At 37.5% G+C, this 21,202-nt stretch overlaps 1 protein-coding gene across 3 annotated transcripts in view; it reads right to left on the bottom strand.

Annotated features, from left to right (window-relative positions):
- Positions 1-783: 783 nt before the first annotated feature.
- The window catches only part of LOC149540691 (structural maintenance of chromosomes protein 6B-like), a 142,480-nt gene continuing 122,061 nt past the window's right edge, over positions 784-21,202 (bottom strand). For 2 of the 3 annotated variants that reach the window (XM_089801789.1, XM_089801791.1), the window contains 4 exons: positions 7,752-7,809; positions 7,142-7,239; positions 6,952-7,046; positions 784-1,267 (listed from right to left, as the gene is read on the bottom strand). In XM_089801789.1, the coding sequence (XP_089657915.1) occupies positions 1,210-1,267; positions 6,952-7,046; positions 7,142-7,239; positions 7,752-7,809 (309 nt within the window). In that variant the 3' untranslated portion in view covers positions 784-1,209. The remainder of the gene's footprint in view (positions 1,268-6,951; positions 7,047-7,141; positions 7,240-7,751; positions 7,810-21,202) is intronic. The other variant, XM_089801790.1, reaches the window with a different exon arrangement.

The following is a 21,202-nucleotide window of genomic DNA, read 5'->3' on the forward strand; positions in this document are numbered from 1 at the left end:
GAATATCTCCCACATTGAACAGTCATCAACATCTTTAAAAAACACCCAGCCCGTGGCCAGAAGAAGATAGTTATCATTTACAAATTCCAGCCCCTTCTTTTGTAAACGCACATCATTCATGTTCTAATATACCTTAACTTGCACACCTGCAGCCGACTTTGGTAGTTTATAATATATTTCAAAAAGATTGTAACTGAAAGTGAGGCCCTTTTTTCTTCAAAAACTGAATCACGAATATGCATCTGACAGATAGATGTGTTTTTCTTACACAGTTTCATTGATACGCATCATTTATCTGGCCCCAAAATAAACAATGCTCAGACAGCTCGAAGTAAACAACTAACTGCTGCAAGGTATTTAGTACATTACAGGTAGAACAATACTGGTTTTAAAACAGTACATTACAGGTAGAACAATACTAGTTTTTAAACAAACATTATGAATTAGTTACTGACAGGTGCCACCTTCATGCCATTACCAAAGAATAAAAACATTCAAATACTAAATTCATGGCAGATGTCGATGTGCATGTTTTTGTGTACACATGACGGGCGTAGACAAACAAATTAATACAATGTTCGAATACTAATGTTCCTCTTCAAATTGATGATTATACAGGTGATGATCAGCACACAACAAAAACATGGGCCAGCTGGTCGTTAACAACAGGTCAGCATGTTAAAGAGGCACTGACATTATTGACATCAAGGAAAAATACCAACACAAAAAACAATTAGACAAAGAAATGACTATAGTAACAAGCTCATAAATAACACTTAATAGTTATGCAACTTAATGTTATATTAACAAATAAATTATGCCAATTACAGAAAAATGGCCCTTGGCCCAGTTGGACAGTTGCCAAACCCTGCAAGGGGAAATGGAAGCACTCTATATGAACTACACCCGTGTATAGATCGTGAAAGAATGTCCACCATGTTTGCATGCAAAGAATTAAATTAGGTTTCATGCATGCATGTGCTGTTGTGGTTAGTAGCTCTGGTTTCAGAATTACAAAATACATCAGATCAAGGGCTTCAAAGCATATTATTTGACAGCCGCATAATGATACAAAAATGTATGTAAGTATGCCGTTACCTATTGTACAGAAAAAGATGAACCGAGAGTTCATAGTTTTATGCTTTGAAATCCAAGACGATAATACATCAAGCTCAAGTATAAAAAAGCTTATACATTGACTTGGACCAATCAACGACGAGGGGCTGGCATTTCTTGCTTCTTCACTTTAGAGTCTGATTTTACCATGCTGCACAACAGAACATAGAAAGTGTCACCCAATATAAGATGTTCCATATTCAGTTAACCCTTCAATGGAACACTATCGTTACAACTAGAGTTATGATGTAAGCAGACCAAGTGGATATGCAATTAGGTAAGTTATATATTAAATATCAATAATGCCAACAGCAAGCTCGTGCCGCATGTTTATGGGAAAAAACATCAATAGTCGGTATAAATAAACCAATATTCAAATCTTAGACAAAATTATGGTCTATAAACTTGAAAGCTGATTTCATATCATGTCGAAAGTCTTAAGACACAGTGACAAGCAACTACATTTGAACTTGTGAAGTTCATCAAACATGGATACCTAAGCAATTAAAATAAGTGTAAATATAATATTGATTTCTTCGGCTCAAAATTTCCTGATGCAGCATAACTATGTTATGAAATTGAGTATTTAAAGAAGGTATGAGGAAAATAATGACAGGCATGACTTAACCAACAAAACCCCAAACACTTCCAATGATCCACTCTTAAGGTTGACTCAAAATCTGCAGCACATCTGACAATCACCCATTGAGCTACATTGAACTTACCATACATACACATTGGTAGAGCCTGAAAATGGAAAACACTTATAGAATAATCTGTTCTCTCGCTCATTTAAAGAAGTTCTATGGACTAGCAATCTTAGACAAGTTTTTGGCATTACCAGAGTATCTGAACTTTTTATCATTACTCATTTATTTTAGTAATTTGTTATAGCAACAAGGAATGCTAAGTTTACAATTGTTTACCTAAATCTTGTCATGCCCTGCAATAGAACCCACGGGAAACAAGACAGAAAACAATCACAACAATATTTTTGTTTAATAATGCATAATTAATTACATGAATGCATGAATGCGCCAACATTGCAGACACAAACATTAAGCATTAACATAGACTAACATTAGACACATAAAAAGCATAAACATCACTGATCCGTTGAGGAGGGAAGTCTAGTGTTCCCAAGGGTCCTATGGCCCTCTATGGCCCTCTTACGACCACTCAACAAGGACCTACGGGAGTGCTCGGACAACATTCACAAGCCTCTCAACTTGCATAGCTTTCTCCAAAGCCCACTGTCATCACAAACAGTCATTAGCTCCGCAGGGTCATAACCAAGCAAAGTTTGGCACCGAAGATCTGATTGACCAACATATCAAACGAGGTCGAAATCCAACAGTGCTAACATCAAAGGGACCCCAAGAGTAAAGGGTACCCAAATCACAAACCCATTTTTTAACAGCCTGTGCAGAACTGTATTTTGCCATGGATGCATAGCTCTACAAAGGATAAATGTGCAGAAACAAGTCATAGATGCACAGGTCACAATTTCCATGAAGACAGGGAAATTCTTTCACACATGTGCAAGAAGCAGAGTACATGTGTGCCATTTTGGAGTAAATGCGCAGCAGGATGGGTCATATGCGCCAATTTAAGGAACATATGTGCAGGATTCAGTTCAGGGTCAGAAACTTGAAGAAAATGAAGGTTTAAGAGTTTAAATGGTTCTAATAAGGACAAAATAATATGAATATGTCATCACATAGCTAGTTCAATTACAAATTACCACTTCAATATATTTACATCCACCATATTCAGTTGAGCACACCTCTAACACTTCTGCTAACTTGTCAAGTTACCTTCATAGCATTTGATTACATCCAAGAATATCATCATATATAGCATCTAACCATGATAAGACATTGTAATGTCCCCTTCTAGAGTAATAATAATTAACAATATAAGATTAAATAATTAAATAATTAAAGATTTATAATTATAAATATAGTAATCTAATTAAATAAATAAATAAAATATTATTATGATGAAAGAATATAATAATATTAAATAAGTAAAAATATAAAATATAAAATAAAATTATTTCATTATAATATGATCTTTATAGATAACCGGCTAAGGATAAATCATTTCTTGCATTAGCCACTATGTGGAGATCATAGGAATAAATAAATCAATTGGTTTAATAAAAGACAAAGTACTGAGTTCCAGAATTCTTTAAAATCATGACCATTGGGTCCAACAGACATGCCCTTTCACCATAGGAAATTCATATAAAGAGCCAACGGGTAGATCGTGAGAGAAAAAAGGGGGTATGGGAAGGAGAACATATGAAGAATTTCATCTATTTCTAAAACTAATATAAACGAGAGACCAAGATCGAGAGACTATGGAAATAATAAACCAAATTGTTTGACGTCGATGAATAGAGGAAGTTGGGCAAGAAACTCTTGCTATTATCGAGGGAGGAGAATCAAATAAAAAAGAGCAGATAACCCGTCTACTCAGCATAGGATAGAACCAATCCAATGGAAATAAACGGTGAATGACTACAGTAGCGAATGAATACAGAAGTCAGAAAGACATCGATATAGAAGCACATCAAAGACATCTACAATGGCAAGTGAGAAGGGCCGAGGTACTATGTGGTGCTGACAAGCAACAGTGAGAGTTTATATGTCAGGTTTCAAGCAGTGCCCACAGAGCAATATGCCATGGAGGAAATTATTCTACACAAATATGAAAATGTTGAAGTCGGAAGACTGGTTACAGGTGAATACACACAGATATAAGGATTACAATCGATCAACAATAGAAAGATCGATTTTATCCAAGGGCAGATTAAAACTCGTAAAAGAAAGATTATTGTTTATAGAGATTACATCAATAATTAGTAAAAGCCCAACAACTCTATTAACATGCTCATGAGATGGTGCAATTAAAAATTAAAAATTGTTGTAATGAAAAGTGACAACATGAATAGTGATATTTGCATCAAAAGCCAAGAATATCCTTAAACAGTGATAAGGCATCGATTAAGGGAAGGAGATATTTCTGCATGATAGCTCATCCAAAGCATAATAAGGAACATATGATAGTAATATACGGAGATCTAGAACAAAGATAAAATAACTTAAAGCTCATAGATAAATGATCAACAGGTAGCAGACAAGACAGTTGCAGGCACATAATAGAAGGGACTAAGAGTACTGATGACAACCAAGATAGTGATGAGTACGGGATAGGGAATTAGTCCCAATCAAATCATTAGCAGTGATACAAGAGTTAACAAAGTAAGAATACTCAACATAACTTGCTACTATGTGGAGTGACATACAGGAGTGTCATATAGAAGCAGTGACCAAGGGGCAAGGAGAGATTGAACACAAGGGGAAAGTCAATAGTGATGGGAGACAATCACTGAGGAAGAGTAAATGAAGAAGCACCGTGACAATGAATAGAATAAGGAAAGTTCATTATTCTTATTTGGGGGATTCAAATCTTGATTTAAACAGATAATACAGAGATACAGACGAAATTAAAAACAAAGTGAGATCATATAAGATTAAAGTCATATGCACCTAATATTAAGAGAACATCTGGATGTCTGGTTTCTTTAGAGAGAAACTCAGAACAAAACATTCAATTAAGATGTTAAGAATTTGAATAAGAATGTCTGGTTTCTTTAGAGAGAAACTCAGAATAAAACATTCAATTAAGAAGTTAAGAATTTGAATAAGAATGTCTGGTTTCTTTAGAGAGAAACTCAGAATAAAACATTCAATTAAGAAGTTAAGAATTTGAATAAGAATGTCTGGTTTCTTTAGAGAGAAACTCAGAATAAAACATTCAATAAAGATGTTAAGAATTCTGAATATCTAGTTTCTTTAGAGAGAAACTCAGAGTGAAAGAAACTCAATTAGATATTGAGTTTTCCCGAATAGGGACTCAGAGAAGGATCCATTTTTTGAATCCTTAGAGACTATATATATATATGGTGTAGTGGTCAAACATATGCATATATCTCTACCAAGTAGTGTTACCAGAGATCCCAAAGAGGCCTAAGGGAGAAGCTCTTTCTATGACAATTACCTGATCGAGACGCAGTTCTCACCAGAGGGTTAGGTGATAGGAGAAAGGATCTCTCCCGAAGGATTAGGATGGGTACCTTAGATAGAATTTAGATTAGTATTTATTTAAATCTAATGTTGCTAATATGTTTTACATACAATTTTGATATTGCACTGACAAATGGTTGCAGGTTACAGCATTCGAACTTAATTGGAAAGCAGGGACATCACAGACATAAAGCCCATTGGTGTGATTATAATCATATAAGCTACTCAAGTGCCCATAATTTATGATCACAAGCATCATAGTCATGAAGAAAGCAGAATATAGTAAAGAATCCTGGAATGAACAAATTACAGCAGCCAGACATTAAGATTAAACAACTGTGATGTCCCCTTTTTAGCAAGTTCCAGGAGATCGGTCATGTTAGCTCATTATTGCAACCCTCATGAGCTAACAGTTTGTTTAGAGGGTCTCTGGTGGTCAACTTGCTATTTATAGTAAGTCAGTTGGGTTAGTTTCAATTTTAGTAGTCCAATTGGGAGATGCTTTGGGTTAAGGCTATTACTGCATCTAGATGAATACTTAACAAATTCTTGTGCTAGGAATTAAATGAAAACTTATTAATTAAGTTGATCTTAATTAATTAACTTATTAGCCTAAGTCAAGTATTAATTATAAAAGGTGCATGAGTTATTATATTTAAAAGTTCGAATGTGCAACCAAAAGCAAAGTAATTTAAGTAAAAACTAAAAAGTTTGTGATTAAAGCTATTAGCCATTTGGTGCATGGGAGAAGTTTTCTTGGCTTCATCAATTATTAAAAGTGAATTCTTATGGCTTTGATATTTTGTGCTGAGGGTTTGGTGAATGCTAAAGCTGAAAGAATTGGTAATTCTCCCAGCCTTGCACTTTGAGTTGGTGATCAATTATACCAATGAATTGTGTCTCACTATTGCCACAATTTGGGACTGAGTAACTGGATTGATTCAAGCTGGAGAGTTGAATGTTTTTTCTGTTGAAAGTTATTTAGCGTCTTGCATCTTGAAATTTTGATTAATGGCATCAAATTGGAATAGCCACGTGCATATAATGTTTCACCTGCGCAACATTGGAGGCTTTTGATGTTTAGATCGAGCTTTAGAAGTTACCAGTGTGAGTTTCTTGAAGGGCTGCAATCAGTCATAAGGTAGCAGTGATTGTATATTCAGGGCTGTGCTTGAAATCCAAGGACCATGTTTGCTGTTGGAAGAGCCAGCATTATCATTGGAGGGGAGTTCATTTGTCCAAATTTCAGCTGGAGACCAACATTTCATGCTGCTATAGCAGGTTCATTGCATTTGAATAAACAATTCTGTACATTGCATATAAGTGCATACCATTGCATATGTTTGCATAATAAAATATTGAGCAATTTCAATTTCTACGCAATGTGATATTTCATATTCTGGATAAAAAAGCAAAAAAACATAAATTTCAAAGAAAAAAAATTAATAGTAGTTTCTTGCACCTCTAAAAGTACGAAGTTGTAAATTTATGTCCTTGAATTATCAGCCTGCCAAATATATGCTAAGAACACAAAATATACCTTTCATTGATATGCATTAAAACAAAATTTTAAAAATGTGGATTTTGAAATTAAATTGCAAGCAACACCTTTCAATGCCTTCATTCATTGTAGGAACTTCAATAGAACATGCCTAGCCCTTACCTTTAAGTTTTTGTGCACTGTCAGAAATTGCTTGACCAGAGAAAATTGAATATTGTAAATTATTAAAAAGACTAATACCTTATGTCATGTGGTGTAATGAATATCCATTGAGAACCTTGTGCCTTGGCAAAGTCAACAACAGTATCCAAACTTATTTTTCTGCTAACAGCATCCTGTGTAGCAATTCTCAATCAGTTATCATCAAGTAAAGCTAATTCTCAAGGAGATTGAAAATCAAATTGTCCAAGCATTGATAATTTTTTCTTACCATAAACACATCGAATTCATCCATTGCACGGAAGGGAGCCTCTGTCATTTCATGTAAAGCAAGAGCAAAGCAAAGCGTAGAGAAAGAACGCTCTCCACCTATATGTTACAGCAACCATCTAGTCATTAACTCGCTAGAACTCAGTTGTTAGCACGACAGAAAATAAATTTTAGGACCTTAGGTGTGACCTTTTCCTTAAGACAAAGCATTTCTCTCCACGCTTAATGCAGTTTAACTATTTTGTTACATTTAGTTATTGAATTTACCCCTAAACCTTATCTGGAGAGCTTACTCTACCAAGAAATTAAGACATCACCAAATGCGTTCTGATATTACTTTATTAGTTTTCTTCAGAGACCTATTGATCACTTTCAATTCCTAATTATCTAAGCATCAATGCTAGCTATTTGGAAAGGCATGCTAGACAATTCAACACTGTTCCTTGTCCTTCAAAGCCTTAGGTGAATACATATCATCAAGAGAAAAAACTACTGATATTTTTCCTCATGGCTATGCTCTGAGGCTTGCACCACCTAGGAAAGAAACGATTCAGCATCTTCATGATGATATTTATCACATAAATCATTGAAAACAAATAAGTAAAACATACCTGATAATCCCCGTGTATCTCTAACTGCACTACTAGATGTGTCTTGAGGCATCTTGACCTGCAAATCAAAACAGAACCATCCTATTAAAGCAACATGAAATATATTTAGTCACCTAAAATTACCAAATAAAAATGCCATAACATCTAAATCTCAAACACATGAAATCTTGCCATAGATAACTATGATCTATCAGCTTGACACATGCTTACTGGCTCGAGTTATATGTTATTTATCCTTTGAATAATAATCTACCATATACTTCTATTATTGTAATTTTACTTGTCCAGTCTTTTGTTTGTCTTCTTGATTCTATCAGGAAGCAAGCATGTTTTTAGTTCTTTCTCAGTGCCTGCTCTATTTGTTCTTCCTCTGATTTTCCCATCTTAGCTTCCTTTTATGCTCTATATTGATTTTATCTTCATAGTTGTGTTTTCCCCTAATTTGGGGATACTATTATTAATAGTAGATTATTCTCTTAATAATAGCATTATCATTAGAAATTACTATTTTGAGAATAAAAATTACAGTAATATTACTGCTATCTTTAGAATAATAAAGTTATCAGAATTTTAGCAATTGTTTTCAGCTAAGTGAGGATGCATCCCCAACAAAAAACCCCGAGTTTCCGAGACGGGGGGATGGGTATGGGAGAACCCCAGCTATCCCCAAAATGACCAAATTGGCAGGCAACGTCTCGGGTACTCAGGGACGCCTAGGTAAAAAAGGGGGAATGGCTTGCCATCATCAGTATGGAAAGGGCACGTCCCGACGTCCCCCGACCATACCAATGACGGTCGATCATCCCCATTTTTTTGCATGCAAAAAATTTTTAAAAGTGAACACAAAAACAAAAACTTAAGGCTTCCAACTTGGTCGCCCATGTGGGCCCCACCCCTCCAAATGCCCTAAAAGGTTAAAAGAGACCACATTTTGGTTGTTTTGTCATTTGTTTGGTTTTGCTAGTGACGTTGGAGTGTGTTGCAATTGGCTGGGGTTTTCATTTTGCAAGAAGAGAAGGTGATTTTTTTGCTTCCAAGAGCTTGAGCAGGGGTTTGAGCTTCCATTTTGTGCACCAAGTATGGAACTCTTTATGCTTCCATTTTCCATTTTTTATATAGATTTGCAGTTTGAAAAGTCTGATTTTTTTTTTTTTAATTTCATTATTTCAGCTCATATTTCCATTGCATATTTAAATCTCAAAGCAAAGCACAATGAGCAGCAGTGGGAGTACTAGTAGTAGTGGTGATGAGGAAGAAAATGTAGGTGGGGGTGATGTTGCTAGTAGGGGGACTAGAAAAAGAGCTGATCCTAAATCTGACTTGTTTAAATGCTCTTCCACCATCATGAAGGATTCTGCAAAGGGCCCTTTCAAAAGGAAAAAACTCGTTCTCCAATATGTCACACCTAGGCCAAAAGATAAAAAGAATTCAGGAGGGACTACGGTGTGGGATTGTCATGTTTGTCTTGATGATTTTAAGGGCAGCTATATAAGGGTGAAGTCACTTTTTAGGTGTTGCATGCCATGGAGTCAACCGTTGTCCTAACTTGACGGATGAACAAAGATTAGAATGCCAAAGATTGCACTTAAAGGCTAAAATGGAGGGGCAAAAGTTGATGGTGACATCACCATCTATTCCATCACAATCATCTAGGCATATGTTCATTTGCCATTGGTACTAATAGCAGTGTTACTGAGTCTAAAGGGAAGAGAAAGATGAGTAGTGGCAAAAAGGGCTCGATGGAAAGTATGTTTAATGCACAAGCAAAAGAAAAGTGTGAGGCATCCATTGGTAGATTCTTTGTTGCTAATGGTATCCCATATCGTGCAGCTCATTCCACTTATTTTAAACAAATGGTGAAAGATATATTGGATATGAATCCCTCATTTGTAACTCCTAGTGAGCATAAGCTACGAACTAGCATAAGCTACGAACCACCATCCTAGATGAAGAGTACTCAAAGATTTTTTTGTTGTTTGAGGATATGAAACGCACTTGGGTTAGGACGGGTTGCTCTACTGTGATGGATGGGTGGACCGATGTTAGACATCAGCCACTCATCAATATCATTGTCACATCCCCTGTCGGCTCAGGAAAGAAGAAGGATCCAGAATTCTAGTTCACCATTTTGAGAGGTGCCATAGAGGAGGTTGGGCTCGCCAGTGTAGTACAAGTTATCACAGATTCTGCACCTGTGTGCAAATCAGTTGGTTTGATGATAGAGGGTGCTTATAGACACATCTTTTGGACCCCTTGTTGTGTCCATGCCTTGAACAATGCATTGAAGGACATAGGGAAGATTGAAAGGGTGAAACAAGCGGTGTTAGAAGCTAGAGAAGTGTAAATGTTTATATGCAACCACCACACTTCACTTGCTCCATTCAAGTGCTTCTCTAAGAAGGAGTTCCTCAAACCAGCCAAGACAAAGTATGTCAATTTTAATTATAGTTTACTTTTAGTTTGCTTTAAGTTTATATTTACTTATATTGTTACAAACTTACATGTGATGTCTTTAATCATTAATGTTTAACTTTATTTTAATTTATAATTGTCTCTATAGGTATTGCACATATTTCATCTTGATGGAGAGATGATTGAGGTGTATGAGGCCCTTCAATTGATGGTGGTGAATCTAAAGTGAGGACGATGGTCAAGTTCTAAGTCCTCCAAAGGAAAAGAGGTGAAGCAAAGGATCCTTGATGAGTGTTGGTGGTTCACAATGAGGTAAGTTGCCAATTTTTAAATTTAATGTTAACCTTTTGCTTGCTGATTTTCATACTAACAATCATAAAAAAATTAAAATTCTAATTCTGATTTTAATTTTTTGTTTGCATCTTGCAAATATATTTGCTCTGTCATAGCACCCATTATAGATGTCATTAGATATGTCGATGATGACACTCCTAATTTGGAAAGATATATGAGATTATTGACAGCATATTGAGGAAGATGAAGAGAATTCTTTCAGCAAAGGATCCTACATTGGGGTTTTATAAGGAGCATATTAGGGGTATTGTGATGCGGAGGTGAAACATGATGAATACCCTGCTTCATAGGGCAATCTTTTCTCTAAATCTCAAATAGAATGCACAGTTGGGGGGAAGGGGCCTCCCATGTGATGATCCCAAGGTATAGGATGGTTTCACAAGAGCCATTGATAAGATGTATTCAGCTCAAGAAGTCTCTACTCTTCATGCACACTTCCTTAACTTCACCAACCTTTGTGGCCCAAACTTGGGTAAGCCACAAAAAAGGTTGGATAGAGTTGTTTTGGCACAAAGGGATCCTATTGGATGACTGACTTGGCATTAGAGAGATACACCTGAGTTAAAAGCACTTGCCACTTGCCTCCTTGCACAGGTTGCTAGTTTTTTCAATTGTAGAGAGGAATTGGTCCACATATTCATTTATCCACTCTATCAAGAGGAACAGACTTACCTCTAAAAGAGTGGAGAACCTAGTGACAATGCATCATGCTCTTCGACTTGTGGATCGTCAAACTCCAGAGTATACACAGACACTAGCTTTGCGGTGGGATGTTGAGCCTGAGGATGACGCAGCACCAAGATTGGTTGGGGCTTCATTAGATGAGACTACGCTTCCTCTGGAGGATGACAGTGAGGACTCTGACTTTGATGCGATGGCGGCAGAGGCAGAATAGGAGCAGCAATTTGCATCATTTTTCTATGTTTTGTTTTCTATGTTGAACTTGAAAATGATGATGATACACTGATACTTTATGGCAGCCCTCTAGCCTTTGGGCCTATAGATATGGGCATATTTAGATTTTCAGATTTTCATGATATTGTTCACTTCTAAACTTATATTTAAATATTTTTGTTCACATATTGATATGCATTTGACAATTGAGTTCAAATGTTGTATGCTATGGTTCTATAATTTTTAAATGGCATGCTTTGTGATTAGTTTCAAATGAATGATATGTATATTTGCAAATTCCAATGTATATTTTAAAATATATATATAGTCATCCCCGTTGCACCCCCCCCTCCTCAGTCCCCAAAATCGGTAAAAAATATTACCATACTGGAAACATATCCGACCATCCCCGTCCAAGAAACTTGGGAGAACATAGGTTTTCAGGCTAGTGCTATACTAACAACAATATAGCTGTCAGATTCTTTTTGGTATCAGTAATTAGTATTATTTGAAGAATCCTCCTCAAAAAGTCATAATTTTCAAGAAATCTCCAGCCAAAATAAATTTTTGCCAAAAAGTCATGGCATGACACAATTTTCAAACATTACTAAGAATTGAGATTGTATAAAAGATATAAAAATAGTCTCTTGGAAAATGCGTTTGCTATCTACCAATCAGCAACAAAACTCTTAGTAAAATCACTATATACTTGGGTTCCGGGTTCCCATTCCTTTCTGGCACAGAACTGATCAGTAGCTGCTGGAACATGGTTTGACATCAAAGATTCATCAAATTTCATCAGGTTCCTTTGGTGAATTGCAATTATACAACCTTGAATGGATGTATATTTCTACTAGATGTTAAAGACATTAAAATACAGGCACATTCTTTGGTATGCTTCTACATTTATTTTAAGGACATTAATATTGAATAATTAGGAAATGAGCTGCCCTTTCCTCAATCTTGCACACAACTGTCATTTGGTTTATTGGCTCCTAGTAATGCTTTCCATATATATAAATTAAAGACACAATTTAGTGGGTAAAAGCAGACAGTGTCATAAATAATATTAAGGTTTATATCTAAGTTTTTTAACAATTCTGAACCTTGTAAGGATACTTGCCAAAAGTATATATAGAAAGCCAGACCAAACTAAAACAGAACTCTATTGGCTTGATATCAACCTAAAGAGGTTAAATTGCTTGGAATTCTTGTCATCTTGGGTCTTGGCCATTCAAAAAAAAATTAGCATTTCAGTTGTCACCAATAATTCAAAGGTGATTGTTTAATTATCAATGTTAGGTTCAGGCAAAGTGCAATAATTTGGAGCTTCAATGTGACAGTGGCCATCAAGTGTCACTGACAAGGAATTAGGTCAGTGAAAATCATATGATCAAGTGGGACACAAAAGTATATGCAGACCATTCAATATTTAGATATTGTGGAACGGGAAGCAAAATGGTTCCTATCAAAAAGCAAGGTTGTACAGAGACAATTTTTTAGTTTTTTTGGTCTATTTTAGTCAATGTAACCCTCCAAGCCTAAAATGGACCACTACAAAGGCCAGAAAGGTAAAACATATGTCATTTGGAATAAAATGATTAACATATACAGTAGTGTATTTTCGTTTTGCTATGTTGCTTTACTATTAACATAGTGGTGCATGAACTTATTTGTTGCTGCATTAATTTACATATACATATACATACATGCACACACACATATATTTTTAAAAAAACATGTTTTAATACAGATGAACCCAAAACGAATTCGAACCCACCTCCCAAAGAATTTGAATGAATCTCGAACCCAAATATTGAACCCCAATCTGAACTGGCAACTTAGTAATACTCCTGAGCAATATTCCTTTTCATATCAATTTGTTTTCCAGAGCAGTAATAGATTTGTTTAGATTAATTTACTATATTCTTTAGAAATTCAATACTAGTATTTTGTTACTTTGTAAATTTCGCATTAATTGATATTATTTAGTATTAGTTACACTTCTGTTTCAATTTCTTGTGTACCATATTTGCAAGGTTGTTTGTAATTTGTAGTATTATATTATTATTTCAATATCTCCTTCACATTTACTATTAGATAAGATTTGTTTACCTCACCCTCCAGTTTTAGCTCCATTTCAAGTACAATTTTTCATTTATTAGGTTGGCATTAACATATTTTTCTTTTCTTTTTAACTAGCCTGTACAGACTGCATATTTTTATTTTTCAATATTATTTAAATGTTGATTTCCATTCACTCTTTTAAATTCTTTGTTCAAGTTCTCATTTGTTTTTTGTCAATCCTTAGGCTTTTTTCTTCTCTTTTTTAAGTCTCTCATTTCCCATTGCATCCTCACCCACCCCCCATCCATTTTGTGAGCAGCTGTCTGCAATCTCAGAGTGTAATCCAAAGCATTGATGCAAAAATCACACCCACATTTATATCAAAAGCATTCTAATCACTCACCTGATATGTTTGGTGACCTTATATTAGCAATAACATGTAGTTTCAAATTAAATATAAATGAATCATTAAATGGACTTTTCAAGATGAAACATGAAATAATGGCATCCTCAACATTAACTGAATCCGCACTCCCCTGTCCATCGAGAGTCCACAGCTTAATGGCTTCATTGTCGCCAACTTCTCGTATTTTGTAGGGTCCTAACCATTTCACCTTGAACTTCCCATGTTTAATCTCATTACGCCCAATGTGCCTTAGCACCAACTGTCCAGGCTGAAACCTTGTCCGCTTTAAATGTTTATCATGCCATGCTTTACAACGAGTTTGTGCTACCTTAGTTGCCCATTGTGCCATTAGCCGTCGTTTGTCTAGCTTGTTTAGCCTATACAATCTCTCCCGAAGACTTCCCACATTGCCAAGTCTATCATCAATCACTATCTGAAGGCTTGAAACCATAAATTCTGCTAGCACTATCACTTCTTGCCCTAACATTAGTTGGAATGGCGTTCGTCCTGTTGTGACTTTGTAGATTGTGCGGTACGCCCAAAGTGTTGATGTCAACTTCTCTTCTGAATCGGCTTGCTCCACCCCACATGACTTGTAGATGACCGACACTAGGATTTTGTTCATTGCCTCCACCTAGTCATTGGTCCTCGAATATTATAGGCTTGACAGGGAGTGAAAAATTGTGAACTCGGTCGTGAGTTGTTCGATCACATGATTGACAAAGTGACCTCCCTTGTCACTGGTCAATTGGATAGGGATGTCATAACGCATGATTATATGCTCATAGATAAACTTTGTTGTGCTTGTGGCCAAGTTATCGAGCAATGCTTGTGCCTCCACCCACTTCATGAGATACTTTGTTGCTACCACAATGTAGCGGCATCTCCGAGCCCTACTTGGCTTGAGGGGCCCCAAAAAATCTAAATCCCACCGTTCAAACAACTCTTGGGCATGTGATGGGTTAAACGACATGAAATATCGTTTCAAGGGTTTACGCACTCACTAACAAGTGTCATAGCTAACCACCCACTCTATCACATCATTGTATAATGTATGCCACCATAGCCCTACCAGGAGTACTTTCCTTGTCATCATGTCCAGTCCCATATGCCCTCCTGTCAAACCCTCGTGGGCTTCCCAAAGGACACTTTGTACTTCCTCCTGCATGATGCATCTTCTCAATACTTGGTCTGGCCCCATTTTATACAACAAATCATCAATCAACGAAAATGTACTGCTCCTTAATGTCAGCTTCCAGTGTTCGCCTGGTGGCATCTCCTTGGGGAATTGTGAAGTGGACAAGTATTCATCAATGCTTTGTACCACTCTGGAAGGATAGCTATACGAAATAAATGTGCATCTGGGAAGTCATCGTTGACTCCTTCTGCGGCTCCCCCAACCTTATTTGAGATAGTTTATCGGCTATAACGTGGCTCTTCCTCGATCGTACCACGATGGTGAATGTAAAATCCTGAAGCAGCAACAACCATCTACTCACCCTCCCCTAAATGATGGATTAGTTTACTAAGTACATCAACGCCTGGTGGTCTACGTAGAATGTGAAGGGTGTTTCAAACAGATAATGTCTGAACTTTTGTACAATATACACCATTCCTAGAACCTCCCACTCTGTTGTGCTATAGTTCTTCTCCACCTTTGACAACAATCTACTAGCAAAGTAGATAGCATGATCCAGGCCATGATCACCCATTTGTGCAAGTATTGTGCCAATTGCAAAGTTAGACGCATCCACATGCATGTGAAACTCTTCATCCCAGTTCGAGTATGCCAAAATTAGTGCCCTGGCAATCTCGTCTTCAATTCCTTAAAGAACGTTTCTTGCTCCGTACCCCAAACATAGAGTTCCCATTTTCTTGTCAACCTGTCAAGGGGGCATGAAACTTGAGGAAAGTTCTTTATGAACCTCCTGTAATATCCAATGTGTCCTACGAATGATTTGACTCCACTGATGTCGGTTAGCGCCTCCATCTCCACTATCATGCGTATCTTGTCTGGATCAGTTTTGAGTCTCGTCTTACATACAATATGCCCCAATAGCTTACCCTAGGGTACCATTAATCTACATTTCTTTAGGTTCAACGCCAGCCTGGCCCAACAACACCTTTCCATGCATTACCTGAATGTTGCCAAATGTGTGTGTCTTGTCCACTGAAGATAGATCAATCATCCAAGCATGCACAAAAGTTCCCTATAGACATTCTATCAAAGATATGAAGAATTATTCTTTGGAAGGTTGTTGGCGCATTGCACAAAGCGAAGGGCATCCAATTATAGTGACAACACTAAAGCAGCGGAAATCAACATAGATCCTAATATGGTTTGTCTCCTTTTTCAATGAAATCACAATGCGCGAGACCCATTCACTTGCCTCAACTCAAAATATGATTCCTGCCTCCAGCATGCATTGGATCTCTTTATCAACCCTAGCTGCATATTTTTTGCTCATCCTCTATAGTCTCTTCCACACAGGTACAGCGCTTGGCACAAGAGGTATACGAAGTACGCACAACTCTAGTGGTACACCCTTCAGCTACTTGTAACTTGAGGGAAACACATCTTTGTACTCCATGAAGATTTTGAATTCTGCCACCTTCAACACAAGATCCCAATCATCGCCAACCAGTATGTTGCATGGACTCTCTTTATCCCCAAGATTTGCGACCCGTACGGATGGCTATTCGTACTTGATTGGCTTCCCTACGTCAAAGTTGTGGGCAGAACTTTCATTCACTCGAGCTTCTCCTCCTTTGTACTCCTCGAACTCCGATGGAAACACCTCTTCTTCATCCATTCCTTCCACTCCTAGCATATTGCAACTCGAGAATAACTTGTAATCTTCCATTTGCCAATGGAAGAGTCTATTCAAGGAATCCAAGTCATCTTTTGAACATCTTTCAAGTTCCAACACGCCTCCATCATTAGGCTCCATCCAATCTCTTCCCTGTTCCCTTCCACCAGACTCTCTATCGGATTCAAATTCTAAAGCCATCTCCTCACTCACCATTTGTGTACAAAGGTCACAACGAACTTCCTTCCGCCGCTCTCTAATGAAAGTGTGTTTGTTTTGCAATTGTTGTTTCCCCTTGCTGCTACTAGCCATCCCTTTCCGAGAATGGCATCATACCACTTCTTTTTCAATGGAATCACGACGAAATCTAGCACAAATGGCTATGTTCCAATGGTGGTTGGTTGAGCCATCCATGTTCCCAGAGGTTTGATGTCATGTTGGTCTGCACCGAGTAAGTTGAAGGTGGGGGCCACAGGGTAGGCTTCCCAAGTTTCCTCCATGTCTCCTATGGAAGCACATTTATCCTCAACCCACCATCAAGTATGGTATTGGTGAGGATTGTCTCAAGGATACTCATCTCAAGAATTGCAAGGTAACATTCATTCTTCATCGCGAGTAGCATAGGATCTACCGTTGATCCTCCCTAAACGGTTGGTTGTGTGGTGTTGGTACTTGGTTGTATGGTGCAAGTGTTTAGTAATGTCATTTTCAACTAGGGTAAGGTGTGGAGGTCTTCTACTTTAACTGGAACCTCCATTTGCAATATTCGCCCTAGTATGTTATTCTTAGCCTCTGTTCGTCTAGAGGTACTTGTAGCCATAGGTGAATCACCCTTCACTTTCATTGTCTTCTCTATTTCTTCTTGCACCTCTCATACTCCTTGCTTCTCTATACAAGGATCGGAGTACATGGCTTGTTTCGCCTAATTACGAGTGATTACCAGTACTTCTTCGTCTTCAATGTTGAGTAGGTTCACTCGAGGCTTCAGGAAATTGGTTTTCATGATCTTTGAGACCACACCATCGACACAACTTCTGCGGTGTGTCATTTTTCTCGCAATCTCGGGCAAAGTGGCCCCAATGGCTGCACACCTGACACTCAATCATCGATCGATCGATTGGATCCGGCTTCTATTCTCATTACCTCCTCTTCCTCCTCACCAATTATTTTGGAACTTGCCAAATGACACATTGTTTGTTCGTTTGTTGGCAGTGGCTACCCTGGAGGTAGATGGTTGTTCCTCAGTGAAAAGCACTTGTGGCCCTCTCGTCTTTAAGTTATACGAGCAGTCCTTGGTGGAATGGCCCACCACCTGCAAGATGTCACATAATGACTTTTTAGGACACTCATTTTGTTTGCCCGCTTTCTTCGCACTTCGTGCACCACATCTCTCCTTTGTTATTCTACCCTGCACCTCCTTTCATCGTTTTGAACTCCCGCATCATGCATTCCATATCTGTTTGTAATGCTTGTACCTTTTTGTTAGATTCATCATCGCTGATACTATCCTCGTTTGAGGATTCATCGCTCTTGGATGATGACTTGCTTTTCTTCTTCTTCTTTAATGTTTTACTTTCACTCTCCAAATTCATGGCTCTGTCATACACATCATTGTACGATGTTGGCAGTACAATCCTCATTTTTCTTCTCAAAGATGCATTTAATTTGTCGACGAACCATCTCTTCTTTAATTCATCCGTTAATTGAGTTTTCATCTTCCCAAGTGTTGGATAACAGATTGTCCTTTTCTTGAAAATGGTCTTAGGCTCGACTCTTTGCCCAAAACTAAAGGAACAAACTAATACCAGCAAATTGGGTCTAGGTAGGTGCTCTATCAAAGATCCCTGAATTTTAAGGGTACAACTCCCCTTTAGAATGATTTTCAATCTATTTTGGTCCTACAACTAACTTAAAGGTATGCTCTTAACCCGAGAGCAATAGAGGAAGAACCAAGTAAACTATAACTATAGGATACTCAGGCAGATTTTAGGACTATCTCTAAACTATTGTCTACTTCTACATGCATCTAAACTAACTAAATGCAAACACAATAAAAATTGGAATGGTTCCCGACCTAAATGGATCACAGTCCATGTGAAAACCACTATCAGTAACTTCCCAAACAGTTCACATTCCAATTCTCAGACAAACTAATAGGCTTGGCTCAGCAGTAAGGTGACAATGAAAGAATAAAAGTGACAATTAGTCACAAGAACTACTTACCCTAATAAGCTATCAAGACTCAAACAATTCCCAACCCTTTGATCAATCAACCCTCTCTCTACAACTTCAAATCTCACTCAGTAGTCCCAGCTACAGGGGGAAGATTACGTAGAAAACTGTCAATCTTATTTACTTCTCAAAAAGTTACATTTATAGGCCCTTAAGAACTGGCCAATTACATTTCATGATTACTGCACAGAGCATAGACATGTTCTAAAAATAGGATTGATTGATCAGTCATCCATTACAAAGCCTTAGCCTATGAGAAGAATGCCAAATATGCCAAAATATCATAAAAAGAGAGAAAGAAGAGGGATGACACTTGTCACATCTTTGTAGGGAGAATCTAACGCTTTTGACAGAGCGTCGGTTCTTCTTCAGCTCCATGACACCTAGAATGAGGATATTGTCAGCTTTGCTCAATAGACTGAAACCAAGCCCCCTATAATGAGAAAGAAGAGAAACATATAGAAGAATGAGGAATCTCAGATCTAATTTGTACATGACAAGTGTCCACTTGAAATCTCATCACGATGCTGCTACAAAGCATCTCTCATCTTTCCTCTTTCTATTGATATACAATACTTATATATTTTAATCGAAATCAAGCCCTCTACAAGCTTAGTCAAACCTCGGTAGACTCTTCTTGACATGTGGCCTTCTGTGATTGGTCGCCTGATCCCTGTCACCAGCTTTGTCATATTACACCTGGGTGTTTCGCCATGTCATTCCCACATGGCCTCATCTTGCTACTTCTCATCTTTAACAGCTCTGGCTTGCGGTTGCTCAAGATTTCGACAAGTAGAGCTTCCTGCACCGTCTTCGGATGACTCTTCAAGTCAATTTTGATCCTTTTAATTTTTTGGCCCGAAATGGATTTGAGTGTCGACAAGTGTCATTATTCCAAAGACTTTCTCAAAAACTTTTTCTCCTTCAACATTTAGGCCCGAAACACGACTAGTGCCATTCAATCCTTGTTGATCAAAGGGTGTGTAACACTTGTTAAGAATATCGATGCCATAATAGATGTTACGTCAAGTATGCCACATGTTATCTTTTTGGAGTATATGTGTATACAAGTCGACTGTTGTCAAATCGACCCGAAATTCATTTGGAGTCACTGATCTAATCTTCTAATAAGTTGATGGGCAGCCAAGATTCATTTAAGGTTAAATCCTGGCCATAGAAAATCCTCGTGCATAAACCTTCACTTAAAAACCCTCGAACGCTGAGTGGAACACGTTGCACACTTTCATTATGTCACTATAACTAAAAACCTTGCAACTTTTTATAACGATATAATGACGACTATTGATCTTGAGGTCAATATGCAGCTGAAGTTGATTTTGAGCGCCACTACAATTGCCTGGTCCCACTAGACATACGTCACAATGTTGCTATGTCGCTTTGGCTAAAGGACTTGTATCTTTTCATAATGACATAGCGAGTCGCTGATCTAAGTTAATCAAACGGTGGTCAGTTTGATGCCCTGTCTATGCTTAACCATCAGGTGTAACTTCACGACTTCGTCTTTGACTGCGCGGCAAGCATTAACATTAACTTCTCCAAAACTTTTTGTCCTTCAACATTTAGGCCCAAAATGGATTTTAGTGTGGACAAGTGTCACTATTTTGGAGACACTCTCAAAAACTTTGTCCTTCAACATTTAGGCCCCAAATGAATTTGAGTGTGTACAAGTGTCACTATTTTGAAGAGTTTCTCCAAAACAATTTGTCCTTCAACATTTAGGCCCCGTTGGGTGGATATTTTGCAACTGACAGTTTTGGGTAAAAATCCAATCGCAAAATAGGATGACTAGCCACAGCCTGTAAGACAAAAGTCTCTCCTACCTTAAAAGGAAAGCTTCCCCTTCTCATCGTTCCTTGGATCAACTCAAGGTAAGCAAAAAGTCGAGAGATTTTTATAAAATCGGTGTTACCAATACTCTTTCTTTTTATCTTTCAAGAAAGAATCCACTTACTCATGGAGCGGGCAATGGGCAGGGTGAATCTCTAACTACACTTCTATCAAGAGCTAGAAACAGCGATACCAATAAACCTTCACTAACTCAAAGGCTAGCTGAAAATGTACCGGTTTGGCTCTAAGTCCGGTCATACTTCTATATGAAAAGCTTTACAATTAGGGCACAAAGACTCCTAAAAGTAAGAATACTTAACTATTTTGCCAATTAAGAAAGACGTATAAGCTACAGACAAAGCTTCTAGCTATATATTTCCACAACCGCTCCCAATCAAAGCTTCGGCTCCGATTGCTTCTTAAATCAC

The sequence above is a fragment of the Cupressus sempervirens genome, chromosome 9 (genome assembly GCF_028749045.1).
Source record: "Cupressus sempervirens isolate cs-2001-9-10 chromosome 9, ASM2874904v1, whole genome shotgun sequence".
NCBI lineage: Eukaryota > Viridiplantae > Streptophyta > Pinopsida > Cupressales > Cupressaceae > Cupressus > Cupressus sempervirens.